Source organism: Antedon mediterranea, chromosome 9 (genome assembly GCF_964355755.1).
Source record: "Antedon mediterranea chromosome 9, ecAntMedi1.1, whole genome shotgun sequence".
NCBI classification, from domain to species: Eukaryota; Metazoa; Echinodermata; class Crinoidea; order Comatulida; family Antedonidae; genus Antedon; species Antedon mediterranea.
This window is the reverse complement of record NC_092678.1, coordinates 19835614-19861841: the sequence shown is the minus strand read 5'-3', so window position 1 is coordinate 19861841 and position 26228 is coordinate 19835614. Positions and strand designations below refer to the sequence as shown.

At 34.8% G+C, this 26228-nt stretch overlaps 5 protein-coding genes and 1 long non-coding RNA gene across 7 annotated transcripts; 1 reads left to right on the top strand and 5 right to left on the bottom strand.

Annotated features, from left to right (window-relative positions):
• On the top strand, positions 1–3085 carry LOC140059022 (scavenger receptor cysteine-rich domain-containing protein DMBT1-like). The gene is made up of 4 exons (XM_072104835.1): positions 1–298; positions 398–838; positions 942–1379; positions 2104–3085. Exons 1-4 carry the CDS (start codon positions 31–33, stop codon positions 2109–2111), a joined length of 1155 nt encoding a protein of 384 aa, XP_071960936.1. The 5' UTR covers positions 1–30; the 3' UTR covers positions 2112–3085.
• A 120-nt stretch (positions 3086–3205) lies between these two features.
• Positions 3206–6302, bottom strand: LOC140059023 (uncharacterized). Its single transcript, XR_011847096.1, has 3 exons — positions 6179–6302; positions 5211–5303; positions 3206–3538 (listed from the first exon to the last, which is right to left on the bottom strand). It is a non-coding gene; the product is annotated as an uncharacterized lncRNA (long non-coding RNA).
• A 3093-nt stretch (positions 6303–9395) lies between these two features.
• On the bottom strand, positions 9396–13101 carry LOC140058981 (methyltransferase-like protein 27). Its single transcript, XM_072104774.1, has 5 exons — positions 12908–13101; positions 11883–12005; positions 11560–11695; positions 10692–10784; positions 9396–10371 (listed from the first exon to the last, which is right to left on the bottom strand). The coding sequence occupies exons 1-5, from the start codon at positions 13010–13012 to the stop codon at positions 10184–10186; spliced, it is 645 nt and encodes a 214-aa protein (XP_071960875.1). The 5' UTR covers positions 13013–13101; the 3' UTR covers positions 9396–10183.
• An 828-nt stretch (positions 13102–13929) lies between these two features.
• Positions 13930–16049, bottom strand: LOC140059210 (demethylmenaquinone methyltransferase-like). Its single transcript, XM_072105075.1, has 5 exons — positions 15892–16049; positions 15506–15628; positions 15165–15300; positions 14642–14734; positions 13930–14506 (listed from the first exon to the last, which is right to left on the bottom strand). The coding sequence occupies exons 1-5, from the start codon at positions 15994–15996 to the stop codon at positions 14319–14321; spliced, it is 645 nt and encodes a 214-aa protein (XP_071961176.1). The 5' UTR covers positions 15997–16049; the 3' UTR covers positions 13930–14318.
• Positions 16050–16243: 194 nt separating this feature from the next.
• LOC140058293 (uncharacterized) lies at positions 16244–18827 on the bottom strand. Its single transcript, XM_072103857.1, has 6 exons — positions 18674–18827; positions 18278–18400; positions 17863–17998; positions 17484–17576; positions 16954–17119; positions 16244–16298 (listed from the first exon to the last, which is right to left on the bottom strand). Exons 1-6 carry the CDS (start codon positions 18776–18778, stop codon positions 16244–16246), a joined length of 678 nt encoding a protein of 225 aa, XP_071959958.1. The 5' UTR covers positions 18779–18827.
• A 392-nt stretch (positions 18828–19219) lies between these two features.
• Positions 19220–24637, bottom strand: LOC140059013 (methyltransferase-like protein 27). 2 transcript variants are annotated; one of them, XM_072104824.1, is made up of 5 exons: positions 24421–24637; positions 21416–21536; positions 20784–20919; positions 20569–20661; positions 19220–20138 (listed from the first exon to the last, which is right to left on the bottom strand). In XM_072104824.1, exons 1-5 carry the CDS (start codon positions 24525–24527, stop codon positions 19951–19953), a joined length of 645 nt encoding a protein of 214 aa, XP_071960925.1. In that variant the 5' UTR covers positions 24528–24637; the 3' UTR covers positions 19220–19950. The 2 variants fall into 2 exon arrangements, with proteins under 2 accessions (XP_071960925.1, XP_071960924.1); XM_072104823.1 differs by having other exon boundaries at positions 21416–21541; positions 24423–24635.
• Between the last annotated feature and the right edge of the window lie 1591 nt (positions 24638–26228).

Genomic DNA, 26228 nt, shown 5'->3' with positions numbered 1-26228 from the left:
GGCCAAAATGCTGTTGAGGGACGATTGGAGATGTATATGAATGGTTCCTGGGCAACGGTGTGTAACAAGAACGTTGATGACCGTTTAGCCGGTCTGGTATGTAGTCAACTTGGTCACTCTGGTGGACAGGCAATTATGAATGGCAGTGGTATATTTGGGCCTGGTGATACTGGCTTAAAAGTGATGCGTATAAAATGTGATGAAAATTTTGAAGGATTTATCCACCAATGTGACCGACAGTCAGGGATTACAAAACGATGTAACCATAAGGCTGATGTTGGGATTCGGTGTGACTATGGTGAGTATTTTATTTAAACATACAGTAAAATTAATCAAGAAAATATTGAGAAAAATTAAGCCATCAATTCCGACTAACTGTATTCTATTTTGTCATTAGTTGCTGCTACTACTACCGAGGCAACCGAAGATGAAGAAGAAGCTACTACAGAAGATGAAAGTCAAGGCATTACTTCAGAAGCACATGATGATGAAGATACTACTGACGTTGGAAGTTCAGAAGGAGATGTAAAATTGGCTGATGGCCAGAATGCTGCTGAGGGACGCTTGGAGATGTATGTGAATGGTTCCTGGGCAACGGTGTGTAACAAGAACGTTGACGACCGTTTAGCCGGTCTGGTATGTAGTCAACTTGGTCACTCTGGTGGACAGGCAATGAGCAATGGTAGTGGTATATTTGGGCCTGGTGATACTGGTTTAAAAGTGATGCGTATAAAATGTGATGAGAATTTTGAAGGATTTATCCACGAATGTGACCGACAGTCAGGGATTACAAAACGATGTAACCATAAGGCTGATGTTGGGATTCGGTGTGACTATGGTGAGTATTATTTTTATTTAGACACACAGTAAAATTATTCAAGAAAATATTGAGCAAAATTAAGCCATCTATTCTTACTAAATGTATTCTATGTTGTCATTAGATGCTACTACTACCGAGGCAACCGAAGATGAAGAAGAAGCTACTACAGAAGATGAAAGTCCAGGCATTACTTCAGAAGCAGATGATGATGAAGATACTACTGACGTTGGACGTTCAGAAGGAGATGTAAGATTGGCTGATGGCCAGAATGCTGCTGAGGGACGATTGGAGATGTATGTGAATGGTTCCTGGGCAACGGTGTGTAACAAGAACTTTGACGACCGTTTAGCCGGTCTGGTATGTAGTCAACTTGGTCACTCTAGTGGACAAGCAATGAGCAATGGTAGTGGTATATTTGGGCCTGGTGATACTGTTTTAAAAGTGATGCGTATAAAATGTGATGAGAATTTTGAAGGATTTATCTACGAATGTGACCGACAGTCAGGAATTACAAATCGCTGTAACCATAATGCTGATGTTGGGGTTCGGTGTGACCAAGGTACGTACTCTATAAATTTCTTTTGTCGATTACGGTCATAAGCACGAAATAAATCATTCTCACTTTGATATACTACACAAGTATTATATAAAGTATAATAATGAATCACACTTAACTTACGGTAATCTCTTAATAGTCACGTCTACTGTGACTGTGTATTCAAATGAGGAAAATGTGACCGAGGAAGAATAACTAACCAAAATACTTACGTATGTACTACAGTACATGCCATTACCTATTCACATGCTTAGCCTAGCCGCTGTCCGTAGCCTGTGCCTGATAGTACTAGTACAGGACAGAGGCCTAAGCCTACCTCTGAAACATTCCTGCATGTAGACTACCTCCCCAAAGAACGACTCGACGTTTTAGTGATATTTATGTGATATTATATGCATGCAGATCATGATACTTAGGCTACTTATTAGTTCTTTGGGCTTACCTGATTGAGCTGAGGTCCAGGGATTTCACAGACGCTACGTACTTCTGCTGGGTCTAGTTTAGACTCAAAACAACTCATTCTCCATACAGGTGCCAACAAAAATTATGGCCCAGTCAACCAACACACATCGGAAAATTTTGAATAAAGAGAACTATTTTGAATTAAAAACACACTAATATGGATTGACTAATAGATTTTTTTTATTTATTAGAGATTTCTTTTTTAACTTTTAAAAAATATATTTAATGTATTCAAAAAAATTAAAATAATCATTTTGTCTTTCAGCCGTATAACATTATCGCCGTTGGAAACTACTTGCAGCCTGAATGACTTTTATTTACTGGTAGTCTGGTGTAAAGCGGTTTTAAGCAGAAAAAAAGTACATACACTTCGAGAACGTAATAACTACGTATAACTATTATTCGTAGAAGCATATAACACTATTATCATTTCTCGATTATTTGTTAGCAGTAGAAACAGAGTAAATGTAAATAAGCTTTACATACATAGGGACATTTCATTTACTATACTTTATTGTCCAATAAAGATGAATCTATTCTCTAAAACTTTATTAAATTCTCGAGTTTATGTATCTTCAATATGGGCCGAAATTAAATGCTAATCGCGTAGAAACTCGCACTTACTCCTACAGTTTGTGACAAACTTAAATTTGATAAAAATATTATAGAGAAACGATTTACATTCGATTTGTTTAAATAAGACGCAATCGGAACACAAATCTTAATGACGATTTAGTTTTATTTTTACAAATCTTCAGATCCCATCACCTGTAATACTCATAGAATAGACTTCTTACCGTTTAGTAGAATTGCAGCAAGACAAAATTGACCCATCAAAACAGTAAGGGTGAGGTCAAGTGTGTTATGTTCGTGTAAACAACGATTTAAATTCTAGTTGTATATAATAATTTTTTTGCAAACATGATTGATGTTGGCTTTAAATGTAGGCCTAATATCCACGATGAAACGACATTTACTCAGATGTAATTTTTTACACGTTATTCCATTTATTGGAGAGAGGTTGCCATAATAAGCAAGAATAATACGTCAAATTGAGGCGCTATATGCTTTGCCAAAATACGAAAATCGTGCCAAAATACTCAACTTGAGGGCACTATACTTTATTTATTACTATTATTTTAAGATAAAATGAACAAAAAACATTTATTATGTACTACAGTAGAATCCTTATAAAAGAGACAGTACTTTGATGGAGGTTTCAGTTTACGCGGGAAGTACCGCCGGTATGGTGTTCCCTAAATAGAGGTGTCAGGTGAAAGGGATTCTCTTGTAATTTTTCTTCTCAATTTTAATTTTTTTTCTTTCTCTTTTCGTATTTATATGGTTTAGGATTATTGTGTAATACCATGAACTTTTGTAAAAACAATGTTGATTGAACGAGTTGTACTATACTTCAGTCTCGTGAATAAATCAAGTTTATATACTAATTGAACAATCTGGATTAATTATACATAGGCCTCCTATAACTCTATTCAATATTTTAAATCAATGTTACACCACCTCATGTACATATTTTATAAAGCATTTATCATAAAGTTCTGGATCAGTAAGTTGTTTACTAATAAACTTCCATTTGCCCTCTCTCTCTAAACTTTCTATTTCCTTCTCAAACTTTCCCTCGTTGTACATCGTTTCATCAGTCAGCCACATGTTTCGAAAGGTGTTGATTATATAACCACCTGAAATTCAAATTATGATATTTATTCGCAAAGTCGATCGAACGCTCGATGTCAATCCGGGGACTGTGGACACGAGATAATTATATCATTCTTAAAAGGTGTAGCCAGCCGTCGATATTTGCAACCAACAAAAAGTAGGCTAGGCATAACATATGACGTCATCAAGCAGGAACAAATCCTCGTTGAATTGTAATAAGATCGCCGGTTCAGACACCAAAAGTACAGAAATTATTATTACTAAATGGTACGCTCGCTTCGCTCGCGTACCATCTAGGTCGTGCCCACAGATGGTTCTCGAATACACATTAATTTCAGCGTAACAAAACTGGCGATTTCAAATGTACGTACCGCAGGACTACAATACATTGTCGTTTACAGAAACAAATAAATAGACACGATGATTTATGTAGTCAACTAAAATTAGCACCCTGGGAATTACTTCCGAAGGAGAAACTTATCACAAAATGAGTCCAAATTTTTGATTTGGACTCATTTAAAGAAACCCAATTTGTGTTTTGTATGTAACATTAGGGTTGAGGGATGGGAAAGCGGATAGGTACAAAGAGGAACAATTTTTAAATATATTCTTTATCCACTCTGTAACGAAATATTGTTCATGTTTTATAGGCCTATTATAAGTAATATATACCTCTAAATACAGTAAAACATTTGCAATTTAATACTTTGTTAAAACTGTCACTGTCATAATCGATTGAAATATTAAAGTACATGTCACGATACACCACTACGACGTTTATATTATTGGTAATTATTAATTATAACAACAATATAATACAAACGTTGAGAAGGAACTGTCAGTATAAAGTTTATTTGTATATAATAATGTGTTTATATATCTAACAGTAGAGCCTATCCACAATCTCAGTAATAAAGTTTATTTGTATATATTTTTAAACTACATCTAACAGTACGAACATTCACAGTAAGAAATGTTCGATTCAAATGAGAACCAAAAATAGTTATTAGGTATTTAAAGTATTGTCAAAGTATTGCAAGTTTATTCTCAAAGGGCCCATATATTTACCTACCGTATGTGTTAAACCAAGGGCTCATAAATCTACCTACTTGTGTTAAACCAAACTCTGGCAGACTGAGAGATTGGGATGTTCCATTCATCGCAAATCAATACATTTGTATAATCGTATATTAAATCTATCAAAATAGTATTTTTTTAAGAAAATCGGCCTGTCTTCAACATTATGATGCTGTACTCTAGCTGTTCAAACAGTTTTCAGCTATTAAAAACAATCATCGTAGGAGGAGATAGGAAAATGCGAAGCCTCCTCGCATTTTTGTGGCGGTTTTTTTTCAAGATGGACATCCATTAGACAGTGTATACAACGATCGGAAAACACCCCTATTTGGGGCAAATCGTTGAACCTAAATTCGTTTTAATCGTCAATAACTAAATATCTAACTTAATTTAATTAGTAAACAGGGTTACATCAGGTGGTTAAAATCAGTACCGAAAGTACGAACCAACTTTCTATACCATCGAGTAAAAATTCTAGAAGTAAGGCGCGATTTATCGAATTTTGCCCTTACGTAAATTTATATATAGATTATTATTTTATAAAAGGACCGTCTATAATTGTGTGCAGTAATGAATCCTTTTGGTAACGCAGTGATACAAACTTTAAAGTTGGCCTACCTGGTTTGACGATTCGAATCCATTCCCTAAGAACCGAAAGTGGTAAATGATGACGAACAAATCCCCCATTACAAACAACAGCATCATAGGTATCTACGTTAGAACCACCGGATAAAAAAATAATTAACAATTTTCATTTGTATCATTGTTTTGGCGCTCTGTGGATTACGTTTTTTTTCAACTACATGCTTTAAGCGTGGTTCCCACTAGCGACGCAACACAAGGACGTAACGCAACGCAAGTGAAATGACCAATCACAAGCGATGGCTTATTCGCTTGTGATTGCTAACTGTCTATAACTTCGCCTGTCATTGGTTAAAACGCTTGCGTTGCGTTTACGTCCTTGCGTTACGTTCTAGTGGGAAACACGCTTAACCCCGTAAGCGTCCCGCTATATCAGTTGGTAGTAATCTGCCCCCCTCTGTCCACGGCAGTGACTGTGTGTAACCTGACACACAATCTGTGTGTCTCAGAAGACACGTCCCCTTGCCACTATGTGGCTATTACGGTCCCACCACCAATATTAAAATGTACTACTGTATTTCGTTTATGTGCAGGTGAGTGTATTGAACATTTATATTATGAGTTTAGAACTTAGAACTAACTCTTGTGTGTCTCATTTCTATTTTGTATATAAAACGTTTAAGCCTGTTTATAAACCTTATATTATCTTTAAATTAAAGTACGCCTAATGAAATAACAACCCTTTCCAATCGCACCATTTTATGTTGGTTTGAATTCTTTGATGTTTTGTTCAGTTATAGAGCTGAGCAGAACTTAGTAAGAAATGGGTCACTGTTTCTTGGTCAGTTTGAAATATTGACCTTTATCAGTTCATAATTGACCCACGATAATCATAAATATTGATAATTGGTAAACACTTTCACGACAAAGTGGTTTGTAATCTGCTAAACATGAGGAATCAAAAGATAGTTTAATAATTGAAAGTAATTCAACAAGTAGCCTACCATTGGCGATATTCAGCGGACCTTCACCAACAAATTCTACCATGAAATTTGTATAAACATTTCGGCTTTTGCACTCTTCTATACACTTTTGGCTACCGTCAAAAGCGTCGATATTCGTATAGCCAGCCTTATGCATCTGCGAATATACAAAACTTAGAAAATTGAGAGCCAGAAAGTCTGAGAGATAGGGGAATGTGGTGAGATTGGCCCATAGAAAGGATTATCAGTGCACTATTGAAATAGAAAAGAGCGGCCTACACATTTTATATTTAAACTTTATAGCAAACCGTTTTTAATCGCGTGCAACCCGACTCTACAGCTAACTATGTCGATCGTTTGGTTGGTCGGTCGGTCGGTGGGTCGGTCGGTGGGTTGGTCGGTTGGTCGGTAAACACTAACTTGAGCACGCGACTGCAGCCATGTATATGGCCTTGTTCTTTCTATACCCACCTGTACTCCAAGAAGACCGGTACAAGATGTGAAGTCTAGTAAACGAGAAGCCTTGTTTGGGATCAGTTCATTCATTGTGATTAACGTCATTTTATGGCCTTCATCTTGAAATGAACCAATCATCTGTGAAGAAAAGTCAGTTTTACAACATTTATTTCATGATTTCACTCCACTAAAAGATTCTAGCATAATAACTGAAGTAATAGAAATTAAAAAGAAATACATAGCCCTACAATTTAATTCAAGGAATTTAACAGTAAAACAATACCAAAACCAATCAATTTCGAGAGTAAAGAGAAAAGGGAAAAAACGTCGCTTGTTACGACGATAACTCAAAGGAAGAAAATACACAAAAGTTACAAAAGCAGAAAATAAAGACAAGAGAAAACGAAACTTGAATTCTTGCTCAGAATATTCTAAGTTTTATTAGAGTAAAATTTGTTATTCAATATAATATTTCTTATTCGCCAGTCCATTCTATATTCAAATACAGTATATGATGTTTGCCATAATTTCAGTTGTGGAGGCATAAGCGAGAGGAGGCGAGCATGATCAATTTGCTTGTTGTCTATACTTAAACAACCACATCGTTAAGGGAAATCTATGTAATGCAGCCGGCCACGACTCAATTGACCGCCGTCACACTCAAAAACGTATAGGCCACACCGAAGACACAAAATACAAAAAACAAGCTTACCTTATCAAATACATGTGCATGATTGTTGTATAGATTGCACACTGTATCTCTGTTAGTATATTCATACTCCTTCTGGAAACTAATTAAGCCTTCGGGAAAAGACATTGTTTCTGTTTCTTAAACAATATTTCTACTATTATGCAATAACAAATCCTCTAAACCAACAGTTGGATATTAATATTTCCTAAGTTGAAAATTACTATAAACCCCCAATTGTGCACTGAAGCAGAAAAAATATGAATTGCACATGCGTTATATGACAATTACATGGAACCTGATATAGGCCTGAACTATAAATATTAATATTTTCACCTAATCTCTGCCTGTCTGTCCGTCTGTGTCCGGCTTTATTACAGAGACTAAGGATCGCACAGTCTTCAAACTTGGTGGTGTGTGGGTGCTGCTTGTACTAATCGTTTATAAAACATTGTTTAAAAAATAATTATATCCTTTTCAACAATTTACTTGTGCTATTTTTAGACTTGTCTTACAATTTATTTTATATAGATTTATTATCTATTTCGTCATTAGATGTTAATACTACCGAGGCAACTGAAGCTGAAGAAGAAGCTACTACAGAAGATGAAAGTCCAGACATTACTTCAGAAGCACATGATGATGAAGATACTGACGTTAAAAGTTCAGAAGGAGATGTAAGATTGGCTGATGGTCAGAATGCTGCTGAAGGACGCTTGGAGGTGTATGTGAATGGTTCCTAGGCAACGGTGTGTAACAAGAACTTCCGTAGACGTATAACAATGGCCGTTGGAAACTCCTTGCAATAATATGGACACATTAGAGAGTGTGATGATTGGTGAGGATCATCTGTCTACTTTAATTCACTTGATAAGATGTTTGGTGGTGTTTCTGAAGATTTCATTTCATTTCACATTTATTCAATTAATAAAAACTTTAAAAATGTTAACAATATAAACAAATAAAGATTTCATTACCGATACATCACCTTTCAGCAAGGCTGCTCTCATCAGTTGTTACTCCTGCTCATCTCTACCATCAGGCACAACACTTCTCAATTCTAATTTTAAACGTTGAACATATTTAATTACTTTTTGTATTTTTTTATCTTTTATTGTATTTTAATATAATGTATCTTAAATTGCAAGCATCTAGTTTCCCACAGTGAGGGATTAAAACAGTTTTACTTTGACTTTTGAAATGTTGAGACCATTTATAATCAAACCACCGACTTGACAGAAAACATAAGGACGAGTCAATGTCTTAATGATTTAAGTCAAGAAATGACATTCCAGACAGATCTACTTTGGTTAGTACATGGATATAGTAAGCATTACACTTCCTCAACGAACAAGAAACTAGGGATTACATCACCAGTTTGCTTCTGGTCATACTCTGGTCTGGTTATGCCAAATGTGCATGTTTACCTGAAATCAATGCTCAATTTACTTTAAACCGATCCAGATGTTTACTAAAGGGTTCAGGAAGGCTCATGTGGCGAGAAGTGACACGTTTTTGGCAGGATAATATCAGATTTAATTCAGTAGAACAAGTATTGTTAAGTGTTAAGACTGGTGTTGAGCTCATAAGAAAAGGAATTACAAAAAATGGGTTCTGTCCATTCCAGCATGGGCAAGCACTAATAAAAATATACGCAAAAGTTGAGTGGATAAGCCAAGATCTGAGAATACTAAAAGCAGGGAAAAGCATTTGTATCCTCTCAAGGTGGTTGGGATTTAGAACGATTAGACGCTCTAGGCTATAGCAAGGGAACATAGGAATACGTCTGTATCATCTGGACCCTCAAACATTGCTACAAACTTCTACAGGTGGTTATCACAGCCTTCGTGTCTTTTTTCAGATAGTACAATAATATAATAAGTATATATATGCGGTCCGAAGAAATGGATTGGCATATTGTAGATAGTAAATCTACCCCAATCAGACTAAATCTCTAGCTTTATCTTAACTACTGAATGTTATATACTGTGACTGCAATACCGTGTGAAAAGCAGGAATTCCGAGGCACCAGACTTACAGTACGTGACTAATTGATTCGATTTGTTTAAATAAGACGCAATCGGAACACAAATCTTAAAGACGATTCAGTTTTATTTTTACCATTCTTCTGATCACATCACCTGTAATACTCATAGAATAGACTTCTTACCGTTTAGTAGAATTGCAGCAAGACAAAATTGACCAATCAAAACAGTAAAGGTGAAGTTAATTGTGTTATATTCATGGAAACAACGATTTAAAATCTAGTTGTATATAAAAAATGTTTTGCAAACATGATCGGTGTTAGCTTTAACTGTAGGCCTAATATCCACGATGAAACGACATTTACTCAGATGTAATTTCTTACACGTTATTCCATTTATTGGAGAGGGGTTGGCAAAATAAGCAAGAATGTTGTAAAAATACGTCAAATTGAAGGCGCTATAATGCTTTGCCAAAATACGAAAATCGTGCAAAAATACTCAACTTGAGGGCACTATACTTTATTTATTACTATTATTTTAAGATAAAATGAACAAAAAACATTTATTATGTACTACAGTAGAATCCTTATAAAAGAGACAGTACTTTGATGGAGGTTTCAGTTTACACGGGAAGTACCGGTATGGTGTTCCCTAAATAGAGGTGTCAGGTGAAAGGAATTCTCTTGTAATTTTTCTTATCAATTTTAATTTTTTTTCTTTCTCTTTACGTATTTATGGTTTTGGATTATTGTGTAATACCATGAACTTTTGTAAAAACAATGTTGATTGAACGAGTTGTACTATACTTCAGTCCCGTAAAGTTTATATACTAATTGAACAATCTGGATTAATTATACATAGGCCTCCTATAACTCTATTCAATATTTTAAATCAATATTACACCACCTCATGTACATATTTTATAAAGCATTTATCATAAAGTTCTGGATCAGTAAGTTGTTTACTAATAAACTTCCATTTGCCCTCTTTCTCTAAACTTTCTACTTCCTTCTCAAACTTTCCCTCGTTGTACATCGGTTCATCAGTGAGCCACATGTTTCGAAAGGTGTTGATTATATAACCACCTGAAATTAAAATTATGATATTTATTCGCAAAGTCGATAGAACGCTTGATGATGTCAATCCGGGGACTGTAGAAACGAGATATATAACGCTTAAAATGTGTAGCCGGCCGTTGATGTTTGCAACTAACCAACAGCAGGCTAGGCCTAACATATGACTTCATCAAGCAGGGAAATCCTCGTTAAATTGTAATAACATCGCAGGTTCAGAAACCAAAAGTACAGAAATGACTACATTTTTTTTTATAAAAGACCGTCTATAATTGTGTGTAGTAATGAATCCTTTTGGTAACCCAGTAAAACAAACTTTAAAGTTGGCCTACCTGGTTTGACGATTCGAATCCATTCCCTAAGAACCGAAAGTGGTAAATGATGACGAGCAAATCCCCCATTACAAACAACAGCATCATAGGTATCTACGTTAGAACCACAAGATAGAAAAATAATTTATAATTTTCATTTGTATAGCGTCATTCCAACGATCATTGCTCTTGGCGCGCTCCGTGGATTACGTTTTTCAACATGCTTCTGCCGTAAGTGTCCCGCCATACCAGTTGCAAATTGTAGTAATTTGCCTTCTCTGTCCACGGCAGTGACTGTGTGTAAACAAACACACAATCTGCAGCTTGTCTCAAAAAGATGCACACGTTCACGTTTAACTTAAAGTTTACAGTCCTCATCCGAGAAGACACGTCCCCTTGCCAATGTGGCTATTGCGGTCCCACCACCAATATTAAAATGTACTACTGTATTTCGTTCATATGTAGGTGAGTGTATTGAACATTTATAATATGAGTTATTAAATAAAATTGTTTAGAACCAACTCTTAACTGTGTGTGTCTCATTTCTATTTGTATATAAAACGTTTAAGCCTGTTTATAAACCTTATATTATCTTTAAATTAAAGTACGCCTAATGAAATAACAACCCTTTCCAATCTCACAATTTTATGTTTGTTTTAATTCTTTGATGTTTTGTTCAGTTATAGAGCTGAGCAGAACTTAGTAAGAAATGGGGCACAGTTGCTTTTTCAGTTTGGAATATTGACCTTTATCAGTTCATAATTGACCCCTAATAATCACCAATATTGATAATTGAAAACACGTTCACGACAAAGTGGTTTGTAATGGGCTAAACATGAGGAATCAAAAGATAGTTTGATAATTGATAGTAATTCAACAAGTAGCCTACCATTGGCGATGTTCAGCGGACCTTCACCAACAAATTCTACCATGAAATTTGTATAAACCTTTCGGCTTTTGCACTCTTCTATACACTTTTGGCTACCGTCAAAAGCGTCGATATTCGTATAGCCGGCCTTTTGCATCTGCGAATATAAAAAACTTAGGGTATGAAAGAGAAAATTGAGAGCCAGAAAGTCTGAGAGATAGGGGAATGTGGCGAGATTGGCCCATAGAAACGATCAGCAGTGCACTATTGAAATAGAAAAGAGCGGCCTACACATTTTATATTATTTAAACTGTATAGAAAACCGTTTTTCTTTCTATACCCACCTGTACTCCAAGAAGACCGGTACAGGCTGTAAAGTCTAGTAAACGAGAAGCCTTGTTTGGAATCAGTTCATTCATTGTGATTACGGTCATTTTATGGCCTTCATCTTGAAACGAACCCATCATCTTTAAGAAAAGTCAGTTTTTAAACATTTATTTCATGATTTCACTTCACTAAAAGATTCTAGCATAATAACTGAAGTAATAAAAGGAGAAATAAAAACAATTTAATTCAAGGAATTTAACAGTAAAGCAATAGCCAAACCAATCAATTTCGCGCGAGTAAAAATAAAGGGACAAAAAGGAAAATGAAAAAATGAAAAATGACGATAACTCAAAGAAAAACAAGATAATATACATGGCTGCAGTAGCGTGCTCAAGTTAGTGTTTACCGACCGACCGACCAACCGACCGACATAGTGAACTGTAGCGTCGGGTTGCATGCGACTAAAAAGACAGTTAGGCTACAAAAGCAGAAAAAAAAGACAAGAGAAAACGAAACTTTAATAATTAATTGCTCAGAATATTCTTATTGGAGTAAAATGTTTTAATCCTTATAATAATAATAATCTTATTCGCCAATCCATTCTATATTCACATACGGCAGATGATAATTATGTTTGCCATAATTTCAAGGGCATAGTTGTGGACGAGGCTTACTATACTATACTTAAACACCCGAATGTTAATGGAAATCTATGTTATGCAGCCGGTGTAAGATTGAAATGTGTCCGGTGTTTAAAAGTGTCCAACGGACAATTTTCAGCATTGAATAGTGTAACACCAGCTGTTGAAAATGGTTGTATGGCGCGCCAAGCTGTCATTTATTCGACTGTCACATCACCTTAACCCTGTAAAAACTAGACCGCTGGACATTTACCAACTCCCATTAGGGTAATTATAATTCCTTAGAACATGGAGGTATACCTCCATGCTTAGAATACCAACTTACACCGGCCACGACTCAATCGACCGCCGTCACACTCAAAACGATAGGCCATACAGACACAAAATACAAACAAGCTTACCTTATCAAATACATGTGCATGATTGTCGTATAGATCACACAATGTATCTCTGTTAATATCTTTATACTCTTTCTGCCAACTAATTAAGCCTTCGGGAAAAGACATTGTTTCTGTTTCTTAAACAATATTTCTACTATTATGCAATAACAAGTCGTCTAAACCAACAGTTGGATAATAATATTTCCTGAGTGGACAATTACTATGAACCCCCGGCGGGCAATTGTGCACTGAAGCAGAAAAAAATATCAATTGCACATGCGTTATATTTAACAAGTACTACCTGGAAGCGTAATTTTTTTTTCCAGGACGAACGTGGGCAGAAATCATGAATAATTCATGATTAATTATGACATAATAGGGAACATTATAGAGGGCGCTGTATAAGAATGCAGAAAAAAAAAACACGCTACCTGGAAGCTGGTATTGGCCTTAACTATTAGGCCTACTATATCTTCCTATTTTCACCTAATCGTTGCGTGTCTATCCTTCAGTGTCCGGCTTTATTACATAGACTAGGGATCGCACATTATTCAAACTTGTACTAATCGTTTATAAAACATTGTTTAAAAGATAATTTACTTGTGCTTATTACTCACTTGACATATAATTTATATTTCTTAGTTATTGTTATTTTTTTTTATTAATAATAGCCGAATTGTAAATAAGGCCTATGTATTTGTATTATTTTCGAAAGAACGAAGATTTGCGTTAGTAGGTCGTCAAGGTCAAATGTCTTGGTAATCCCCCTAATTGAATCCTGTTTGTAGGCCTACATGTAGACCTACTCTTGATATAGTAGGCCTACATCATAAGAAATAGTTTTTGTTATGGCAAACTGGTAACCTCTGTTTATAAATCTTTAATAAATAAGAAAAACTAGGTTAGGCCCTCCTTTTCTTAATGTATTGACCAGCTCTGCCATCGCGGTGCGGACATTCAATTCTATTTTTTACAATTTTCAAACGCTTAAGTTTATAGGCCTGTATTATTAAGTCAATCACACAAACATGCATCTATTCATATTAATGAGAAAAATAAACATTTATTAAAAAAAATACATTTACGATGTGTTTGAATTGGCCGAGCTGTAATTAAAAAGTGTTACACTTTAATATACCGGGTAATAAGACCGGGTAATACGTGGTAGGCCCACGCTTAGCCCTACTGTATTTATGTACGGTAATAAATCTAATAATAAATACAATTTACAATATTGTAATGTATTTATGACGCTGGTCCTTACCATTCTCTTAATACAAAAATTAAATAACAAAATAGAAAAAGTATGTATTACATTAGGGCCTATATAACTTGTAAATGAAATCATTTCATAGGGCCTATATAACTTGTAAATGAAATCATTTCATAGGGCCTATATAACTTGTAAATGAAATCATTTCAATTTTATCGATTACAGTATTTGATGTATATAAATTATATAACATTTTTCATAATTTTCAGGATCAGACAGTTCTTTACGAACAAACGTCCATTTCCCTTCTTTTTCTAATCGCTGTAACTCATTATCAAACTTCCCTTCGTTGTACATTGGTTCTATATCCTTCCACTTGTTTCGAAATGCGCTGATTACGTAACCACCTGATATAATAAAATAAGCACACATTACATATCTTAATACACTCTTGTAAAATCAGTGAACATTTGCAGTTCAAGTATGAAGATCTTTTCTAATGTTATGAAGAGTATTATATAAGTATAACAATGTAATTTTACCAGGCTTAACGATTCGAGTCCATTCTGAAAGTACCGAGATCGGTAAGTGATTGAGAGCAAATCCACCAGAACAAATAATACCATCATATGTGTCTACGTCAATGACAGAGATAAAAAAAGAAAATATCTATAACCAAATATCATCCGGGAAGCGATTTTTTGTTCAACTACACAGACGGCTCGACAGAAAGCGTTTGCATGTTAGAAAATTGTAGTTAGCTCAATTTTTACGTCACACTTTATGGATATATGACTAATGAATATTCATGTTTCTTTTGTGACGTTTCATAGTCCAGGTTCTAGAAAGTGATGGTTTAATGTTGGTAAAAATAAACATTTTGGCACTTAACAATACTTCACCTCTGAACGGATAAATTGAAGATGACGTAAACAAACCATATCAAGGGTGGGAGGAGACTACATTTAGTTCTACATTCTGAGCATACTCAGATCAACTATAAAATTATTGAATCAGTATTAAAGAAAAAGAAAGATAATTATATTAAAAAACCCAATGCAATACCTGAGGCAATACTAAGTGGAGCATCGGTAACAAATTCCACTATAAAGTTTGTATAGATGTCTCTCCTTTTGCATTCTTCTATACAGTTCTGACTTCCGTCAAATGCGTCAATATTTGTATAGCCGCTTCTATGCGTCTGCAAAAAAAAAACCAAGATAATTGTTAATAAGTTTATGCTAAGGTTTAGTGGGTAGAAGTTTTAATACGAATTTTATTGGAATTTGCGTTACGATCAATGTTGCGTAGGCCTACACTATAAATTATTATTATAACAAAGCACAATAAATACGTAATTATTTTGATTGGTCATGTGTTATAACAGAATGTTCTAGGCTACTTACTTTCACTCCAAGAAGACCAGTACAAGCGGCAAAGTCCAAAATCCGCGAACTCTTTATTGGGACCAATTCATTCAACGCATTTATCGTCATGTTTTGGCCTTTACCTGTAAATGTACCAACAATCTATCGAAGACAAACAATTAATATCAATCATAATGAAATATCATATAGGCATATACTGCCAAATGTTCTTTTATGTAATTTGTAATTAACAAGAAAACAACAATCGCAATAGAGTGCTTTTTGATTTAAATGTATTTAAAGTACGTATGTGAAAGAGAACAAGGAGAAATGTCATTGAGATTATAACACATATAGCGACCCATACCAATATTATGGAATCAGTTGTTGTCGGATTTCGTGGCGGATTCACCAAATTATCTTACCTCATCAAAATCTGTTGCATGATTGTCGTATACCTTGCAAATTTTCTTCTTATTGACAACGCTGAACTCTTTTTGCAAGCTAGATAAGCCTTCTGGAAAAGCCATGTTTAAATCTATATATTAAAACAATATTACACAGCAACAGCCACACAACAGTACGGTTATTGGCTTTTATAGTCCGTAACTGTACAATGATTGGTTGTAATTATTCTGATAATAATGGTTGTATTGTATTTGGAAAAATAGGAATTGTTGTATTGTTGAATCATGGATGTATCTATTTCTACCTTCGTTGCCTTCGTTTTTGGTTCAAGCTATTACACATGGCCTCTGTTTTTATAGTCTTTTGTTATTATTTCAGAGCGGCCTTGGTAAAGTCAGTTATCTGCTCTAATAATGGTAGCAATCTAGAATATTAGCATAGAGTAAAGTAACAGTCAAAAGAAAGTATTGTGATATTTTAACAAAAGGCAAATCCTCCTTGCTCTGTGACCCGTGTGTAAAAAAAAAAGACAAATAAATAGTTGGTTACGGCCAACTGGTAACCTCTGATTATAAATCTTCAATAATAGGTAAAACTAGGTTAGGCCCTCATATTTAGAATGTATTTAACAATTCTACCACTTCTTTATTGTCTATTTTTGGCCAAGGTTTATATGTATTATTAAGTTCCATGCGATCAATAACACAAACATGCATCTATTTATATTATTAAGAAAAATAATCATTTATTTAAAAAACAAAATACATTTAAGATGTGTTCAACTGGGTTGTAATATTACGACTTAAACTTTAATATAAAGACCGGGTAATACAAGGTAGGCCCCTTTTTAACCCTACTGTACTTTATGTACGGTAATAAATCTAATAATATAATTATAATATAATAATTATAATTATTACAATTACTACAGCAATACTGTAATGTATTTACACAGCTGGGCTTTACCATTATTTTAATACAAAAATTTAATATCAAAATAGAAACATTATGTATTACTGTATATAAAATATAAATGAAATCATTTCAATTTTATCGATTGCAGTATTTGATGTATATACATTATATAACATTTTTCATAATTTTCAGGATCAGAGAGTTCTTTACGAACAAACGTCCATTTCCCTTCTTTTTCTAATCGCTGTAACTCATTATCAAACTTCTCATCGTTGTACATTGGTTCTATATCCTTCCACTTCTTTGGAAATGTGTTGATTACGTAACCTCCTGATATAATAAAAACAAGGACACATTTAATATCTTAATACTCTGTAAAATCAGTGAAATTTGCAGTTAAATTATGAATATGCCATTTTGCCTTTTTCATTTCATATTTCAATTTATATATCTATTCTTTTGTAACAGGGGTTGCTACTTGTATAAGCTATGCGTCAGAGAGTCCCCTTTCCATTATTTTGTTTTGTGCTATGATTATTTATGTATGTTTATGATTACGTGAATGGAAATAAAGAAAAACATAAAGAAAGAACGAAAGAAAGAAAGAAAGAAAGAAAGAAAGGAAGAAGAAGAAGATCTTCTCTAATGTTATGAAGATTGTATTATATTTATAAGTATAAAAATGTAATTTTACGAGGTTTAACGATTCGAGTCCATTCTGAAAGTACCGAGATTGGTAAGTGATTGAGAGAAAATCCACCAGAACAAATAATGCCATCATATGTGTCTACGTTAACGAGAAAAAAAAAAGAAAATAGTTATATAGTAATAACCAGATGTCCTGTCCTGTCCTAACATAAATAAATGGAACGTTACCGATGAAATTACCATGGGTGATTTCCATTCATTAGTAAAATAATTATTTACCATAAACAGATTGATAAACATAAACAGACAATATCAAGAGTGGGAGGACACTAATTTTAGCTATACATTCGGAACATACTCAGATCAACTCAAATATGATTGAATCAAAAGAAAAGAACGATAATTCCAAAAACCCAATGTAATACCTGAGACAATACTAAGTGGAGCATCAGTAACAAATTCCACTATAAAGTTTGTATAGATGTCCCTCCTTTTGCATTCTTCTATACAGTTCTGACTTCCGTCAAATGCGTCAATATTTGTAAAGCCGCTTCTATGCGCCTGCAAAAAAAACCTAAAAAAATCCCCCCAAACCAGATAATTGTTAATAAGTGTAGGCTAAGTTTTAGTGGGTAGAAGTTTTAACACGGAATTTTAGTGGAATTTCCGTTACGAAATATGTTTCGTATAGCCTACACTATCATTATAATGGATGACTAGTATCTGATATCAATTTCTTTGAATTTTAAGCACAGGGACAATAACAAAGCGCAATAAATACGTAATTATTTTGAGTGGTCATGTGTTATAACAGAATGTTCTAGGCTAGGGCCTACTCACTTTCATACCAAGAAGACCAGTACAAGCTGCAAAGTCCAAAATCCGCGAACACTTTATTGGGACCAATTCATTCAACGCATTTATCGTCATGTTTTGGCCATTACTTGAAAATGTACCAACTATCTATCGAACACAAACAATTAATATCATATCAACCATAATGAAATATCATATATGCCTATACTGCCAAATGTTTTTAATTTGTAATTAACAAGAAAACAACAGCTATAAAAATTGCAATAGAGTGCTTTTTTATTTAAAAGTATTTACCGTACTTATGTGAAAGAAAACAACAAGGAGAAACGTCATTAAGATTATGACACATAGCGTCCCATACCAATTATGGAATCCGTTGTTGTTGGCGGATTTCGTGGCGGATTCGCCAAATTATCTTACCTCATCAAAATCTGTTGCATGATTGTCGTATACCTTGCAAATTTTCTTCTTATTGACAACGCTGAACTCTTTTCGCAAGCTAAATAAGGCTTCTGGAAAAGCCATGTTTAAAATCTATAATATTAAAACAATATTACACAGCGACAGAGGTAAACAATCCAGCACGTACTAAAAGCAGCAGAAATCCGTAACTGTACAACAACTGGTTGTGGTATTCTGATAAGAATGGTTGAATTGTATTTGGAACAATACCATGAAAATAGTAACGAAACGAACGTGTTCATCAGTGTTTCTTCTTGTGTAGGTATTATATTCAGTGGTAAACTGTGAGATTTTCAGTCTTTTAAACTAGTATTCACCTAACGCTGTGCCATAAAATAAGATTGTGTTTAAAAATAAATTTTCGCTTTATCTAAATTTAATCTAAACCAATTATTAAATCTAAGCAAAGCAAACTATTCCAAAAAAGGTCAGGCGGGTGAAACTTTTGTTCAACAGAAACATACAATATATGTATTACTATGATAGAAAGATTTAATTCAGTAGATTCAGAACAAAAAAGTAATAATGCATGGAATGCGATATATTCATAAAATTAGCGGCCTCTCTTTGACCTCACATCGTCTGCCTTCTATACATGCCGATTCATTATAACAATGTACCATCGGAATTCAACGGATTCTCGTGTAACGGTCATGTCCGGTGAAAATTCATCCTGCAATTTCATGTCTGCTGAACGGAAAAGGCGCATACCATAGCACCTAACTCCGAAATTAACTTAACTAAATCTCTGTCTACAATATCAAACTTTATGTGACAACAAATGTGATGTGCCCATGATTATATGGACATAATGATGTCATATCACTACCATATTTATTAGGCATATATTATCACCATTATTTGGGCACATCACACTTTTATTTTGTCAAACTAGTTTGATAATGTAGACAGAGCTTAACATCCTACACAATACTGCATATTATAAATATACTATACAGTATCCCATTTGGGATGAATATTGAGATATTAGAAGAGATATTTAGTGATGATTGATGTTTATTGGATTCGGGTTGGTGATACGTCAACTAGAGGGCGCTATACAAATCCAAAATACGTGAGTCTTACCAAAATACGTCAACTTGAGGGCGCTATAAATTATCCAAAATTCTGCGTATTTTGGATTGATGTTCACCAACCCTATTGGCTTATTGATACACCCATATAACGGAAATGAATTACAAGATCACTAAAGCTAAATTGAGCCCTGCTTTATTTTAAACAACTTGGTGAATATATTTTACAAAACGTTTATCCTCTTCTTTCTCGTTATCCTCCTCTCTACTTATACACTTCCATTTTCCTTCTTTTTCTAATCTTTCTAATTCAGCAAGCATCTTCCCTTCGTTGTACATTGGTTCGACTGTCAACCATTTCAGACGGAATGAATTGATGGAGTAACCACCTGAAAAAAAAACCCAATATGAACTTTATACAATTTCATTACATACAATACAATATTATTCATGACTAAGTTAAGGCCCGCATGCGCACAAAGGCCAAATTAAAAGTTGACTGTAACAACACGGTAAGTTATTCTTCCTCGGTCACATTTGCCTCATTTAAATAGTCAATTGACGTGACTATCCCAACCAAAATGTTTGGTCGAGTGGTAAAGGGTTTACCGTCGTGAGGTGGTTTCCCGATTAATCGTACAATCAAAACGGTACTGGTTTACCCTGGGTTCGAGATCTATCAATAGCGTGTTTTTTTTAATAGTTGAGAGAGATTATTTAGAGGGTTGGGTTATTAAGTACATTTGAGAAGGTAATCTCTTCTTCTTTTTCGGCAAATGTAACCGAGGAAGAAGAGATTACATAACAACACGGGCTTACCTGGCTTTAAAATTCGAACCCATTCTGAAAATGTTGAGATAGGCAAGTGATTTTTAGAAAATCCACCGACACAAACAACAGCATCGTACGAATCTATAAGAAATTTAAATACACCTGTTAAACAACAGCGAATCACTGCATTAGTTCGGCTCAGAAATCGTCCCGCGTAGATTTTTATTTTTTTTTGTTTTTGTCGTTTTTTTTTAAATACTTACCATCTGGTATATGAAGCTGCTTATCGCTTACAAATTCGACTAAGAAGTTAGTGTAGATATTTTTCTTTTTACATTCTTCTATGCACTCTGCACTTCCATCAAATGCATCAACGTTTGTGTAACCATATTTATGAAGCTAACAATCAAAGACGCAGAGAATCAACTTAGGTTTGTTTATGTTAAAGACAAATGAAATAGAAAACATTTGTTTAGGAAAGTTCATAAAGAAATAATGTTATATCTAAATCGTCAGTTAGAAGAACATTAGGTTGATAATAATTTGAATTACGTAAGCAATTCCAAAAGCAATGGAAATATATTCGAACTGTTGCTTGTCATTGGTCAAATCGCTTGCGTACGCTTACATAATTGCTTTGTGTCCTATTAACTCACTTGCATTGCGCCTCTGCGCGTTTCATGAATAGTAAAGCTTGGTTCCCACTAGAACGTAACGCAAGGACGTAAACGCAACCCAAGCGTTTTAACCAATGACAAGCGACGTTATAGACAGTTAGCAATCACAAGCGAATAAGCCATCGCTTGTGATTGGTCAATTCGCTTGCGTTGCGTTACGTCCTTGTGCTGCGTCGCTAGTGGGAACCACGCTTTAGGCATATTGTACTCATACTCACCTGTTCTCCAAAAAGACCAGTGCATGCTGCAAAGTCCAGCGCACGAGTTTGTTTATCAGGAATGTACTTTAAAACACTATCTATCGTCAATGCATTGACAATGTCCATATGATCTCCCATATTAACCTTAAACAACATTAAGAGAAACGTACAAATTGTATACTTACATTATATTTTGTAATTGTTTATGAAAGATGATGAAAGAAAGAAAATAAATGTTTACGTTGTTTACTGCAGTAGATGATCCTATCAATATTTTAGTGTTTTTTTAATAGACCATAATCCGGTGATCAGACGATGCTGTATTTAATTGAATTCAGATCGGAACATTATTTTCATTCCAAGCATGGACCTATTTAGGTGGTCTACTCGATTGTAACTTGTGCTGATGGTTTAAGATTTAGATTGGTTTAGATTAGGCTATTTTTTTAATTCCTGAAAACTTTACATCAAAACTCTATCACTATAAACATTTTATGTGATAAAAAATGTGATGTGCCCATAATACAAAAAAAAAACAAGATGATGGCATAAATAAATTACACATTTTTCTATGTATTTTCTATATTGTATTGTTATAATTAAAGTATAATCTAAGTTGGTACACAGATGGTTCTCGAATACCCAGACATTTCGGCGTTAAAAAACTTGCGATTTTAAATGTACGTACAGCAGGACTATAAATACATTGTCGTTTTCAGAAACAAATAAATAGACACGATGATTAATGTATTCAACTAAAATTAGCACCCTGGGAATTAGGTCTACTACTTCCGAAAGAGAAACTTGTCTTAAAAATGAGTCCAAATTTTTTATTTGAACTCATTTAAGCAAACCCACAATTTGTGTTTGTATATAACATTAGAGTTGAGAAATAGAGGAAGAGGATGGGAAGAGCACTTTTTAAATGTTTATAGTTTAGGCCTATAAAAAATATACCACTAAACACAGTAAAACATATCATTTACATTTTAATACTTTTTTAAAACTGTCCCTGTTGTAGTCGATTGAAATAGTAAAGTACATGTAACGATACACCACTACGACGTTTATATTTTTTATAATTATTAATACAAACGTTGAGAAGCAACTCTCTGTAGTAAAGTTTTTATTTGTATATTATTTGTTTATATATCCAGCAGTAGAGCCTACCCACAGAGTAATAAATGTTCTTTGTATATGTGTTTATATATCTAACAGTAACTACATTCACAGTAAGAAAATTTTGATTCAAATGTCGACTAAAAATGGTTAATACGTATTTACAATATTGTCAAAGTACATCTCAGTTGTAAGTTTATTCTCCAAGGGCCCATAAATGTACCTACTTAGTTAAACCAAGGGCTCATAAATTGACTAAGGGTATGTTCAGACCTACGGAGTTATGCTTTCGTATCACAGCCAAGGTCATATTTTAATGAGCGTCGTAAGAGCAAAGTGTTCAGATTCATTGCAACGAAGTTGCGTTATAAACGGATATGATGTCACTCGCTGGCGATTAACCAAACTCTAACGCACGTTTTGACCTACCTTCGTTGTTATTAAAAGTAGTAGTGGTTGGGGTAGGAGTTACAGGCCTAGACCGAACACTTGGGCTCGGCATTATCGATTGGTTGTCAGGCATACCAACCAGCCGATCGTTTTGGGGTTTGGGTTTATATTTGGTCTATGACCTAAAATATCATTTATGGCAGAAAAATGTTCAGATCCCGTACTTGCACCGGCTCCAGATTTATTTACTCGGTCTTTCGCCGCTTTATATGACGACCCCTTCAATTTCGTTTGGATATTAAATCCTTCTTTATGAGGATGGCCCATCTGCTAACGTGTCCACCATCTCGTTGAACACAGACATCTTGTTGTCGGTGCTTTTACGCCAGTTTTTCACTTCCAACCGATCTCTGAACTCAGGGCTTCCCCACAATGAAATAAGGTATTTTACTTCGGTTTCTCGCCAATGCGCACGCTTCGATGACATTTTAAATTAATTAATATAATAATATTAATAATAATACTGTATAGTGTAACAACAAAAGGTATGATTTTTTCGCACGTTCACCGATCACAACAAATGGATCAGCTTGGCTATACGATGAGGAGCACATGTCACGATGTGATGTGGCGAATATTGTAATTTGATTGGCTAGATATCTAACCTAGGTCATATTCATCGATGCGTGACTTTCGTATTGTAAGCGACGTCCACTAAACTCATACCTTGAGCTTTCGTAGCGTACGAAATATCAGTGTCGTACGAGGTGGCTTCCACTAATCTTTTCCTGGTTCAGACCTATGGACTTGTACGCCGCGTACAGTACGAAAGCATAACTCCGTATGTCTGAACAGGCCCTTACTGGGAGTCTGAGAATCGGAATGTTTCATTCATCGCAAATCAGTATTTTAAGAAAATCGGCCTGTATGATACTGTACTCGAGCTGTTCCACTGATTTTCAGCTATTAAAAACAATTATCGCAGGAGGAGATTTGAAAATGCGAAGCATATCCTCGTATTATTGTGTGCAGGTATTTTTCAATAGGACATCCATTAGACAGTGTATACCACGATCGGAAAACACCCGTATTTGGGGAAAATCGTTGAACCTAAATTCGTTTTAATTGTCCAATAACTAATTATCTAACTAAATTTAATTAGTAAACAGGGTTAACATCAGTACCGAGATTCTATCCAACTTTATATACCATCGAGTAGGGCCTAAACATTCTAGAATTAACGCGTGATTTATCGAATTTATATAGAGGCCTAGATGTTATACTTATGTAGAAAGATTGAAAATAAATAAAAAATATCACTATCATATTATATTTGAGCATATGTCATTGTGCACGTCATTACCATATTTGGGCACATCATACTTGTTTTGTCAAACTTGTGGTATATGGACAGAGCTTAAAATGGAGCAGTCGGGTCAAGGACACTTTCCATTCATTCACAGTGAGATTACGACGTTTTCTTTTAAAATAATAATCATACAAGTAGAATAATTACCTTATCATATATTTGCGCATGGTCACCATACAATTTGACTATTGTAAATGTATCGGTTTCTTCGTACTTGGACTGCCAGTCGTCAATATTCACGGGGGCAGACATGTTTTTTCCCTTTCTCCGCTGATCAGTCACACATTCATAGTTAAAATGGGTATCAAACAAAGCAGTGCATCCGCCTAGGCAATGGACTGTACCATTAATGCGAGTTATAAATCAGGTATATCTAAGTGAAATTTAGTTACTCCTCTTTGGTTTCATTTATAGTGACCAAAGTGTGGCATGATCGTGCTTGACAATGATCTGTATATGAATATGGTACCAACCTTTGAGGTGATTGGTTTTCCAGTGTGCATGTGGGTTTTCCCCTACTATGAGAATCGGATCTCGGATGATACCTTTATTATTCAAATATTGTACTTGTTTACTTGATTCCCATGATATCCTGAGTATACAGTGCTTATAGGCCCCTCGATGAACTAATGTTTTAGAAAAAAAGCATCATAAAAGAAGGTCCTTTTGTCCCCTACTATGAGAATCGGATCTCGGATGATACCTTTATTATTCAAATATTGTACTTGTTTACTTGATTCCCATGATATCCTGAGTATACAGTGCTTATAGGCCCCTCGATGAACTAATGTTTTAGAAAAAAAGCATCATAAAAGAAGGTCCTTTTATTTTATTTGTGAATATTCTGTGAGATTCGACTACAAACCACGTTTTGTGATACGATGTCATCGTAGGCATACGTAAGCTAAGCTGAGCTCCCCCACCCCCCGTGATACGTTTGCTTGATTCACTTTACAAACGAACGGTGTGGTAGAATTTAGACAATCCAAGTCTTGAAATTTCAGAAATTATTGTATGAATTATAATAACCCTTTTTATAAACCTTTTTTGAAAAATTTATTACAATATTGCATATAAACAAATAGAGAGAATACACTAGCCAGGCTAAGCATCGGCATCTTTACACATTTATATTTATTTGTTCCTAATTTTCTGACATAACTTAATTAAGTGTTCCTTTGAGGGCGTCAAACATAAAATTTATGAGATCGAAAGGAGACGGGAAGCCACAGAAGGAAATAAAATATGGTGTGTTCCCTTGCCTCTGGCACGGTAAGGCTCTCTCACAGTCTTCGGGCAGGGGCGGATCAAGGATTTTGTGAACTGTAGAGAGTCCACACCAACTTAGCCCCACCGTGGTTGGGGCCGAGTTGAGGCGATTTTGAAAATGTAAAACCTCTAGATGGTTATGGTACTCTCACGTTATTATAAATGTATTAACAATTGATATTTTAAATATGAAAACTGAGGTAGGCCCTCTAGCATGTTAAAGGGTGATATTTCCCTATAGGCCTATTTTGAGTAAAAGTGTCACAACACTGGGCGTTCACAAGTCGGCGGGAAAAGGTGCTTTTCCAGGGCGAACTTTGTTAAATGCCCCGAGTATGGGAATACACGCGTCAATATCTTGTTACTTCCAGGGACCAAAATGCGTTTATTTTTCAGGTAAAAATCGGCAATTCATTTCGCAACTCTTACAAATTTACAGACAGCAACGGCAATGGTGACCTCTAATAAAAAGTAAATTAGCACGACGCTGAAACAATGTATTTTAATCAAAAGTGAAAGTACTCCTTTTTTAACGCTTCTTTTCCCAATTTTTTTTCCCTTATGGTAGGATAATTTTTTTTCTCCAGATTTATGGGGGGGGGGGGGGTGGGGGTGCGCCACTGTTCGGATGCTTTGATGTATGTTATCGCCTCATGACGTATGGTGGAAGAGGAGACGTTTAAA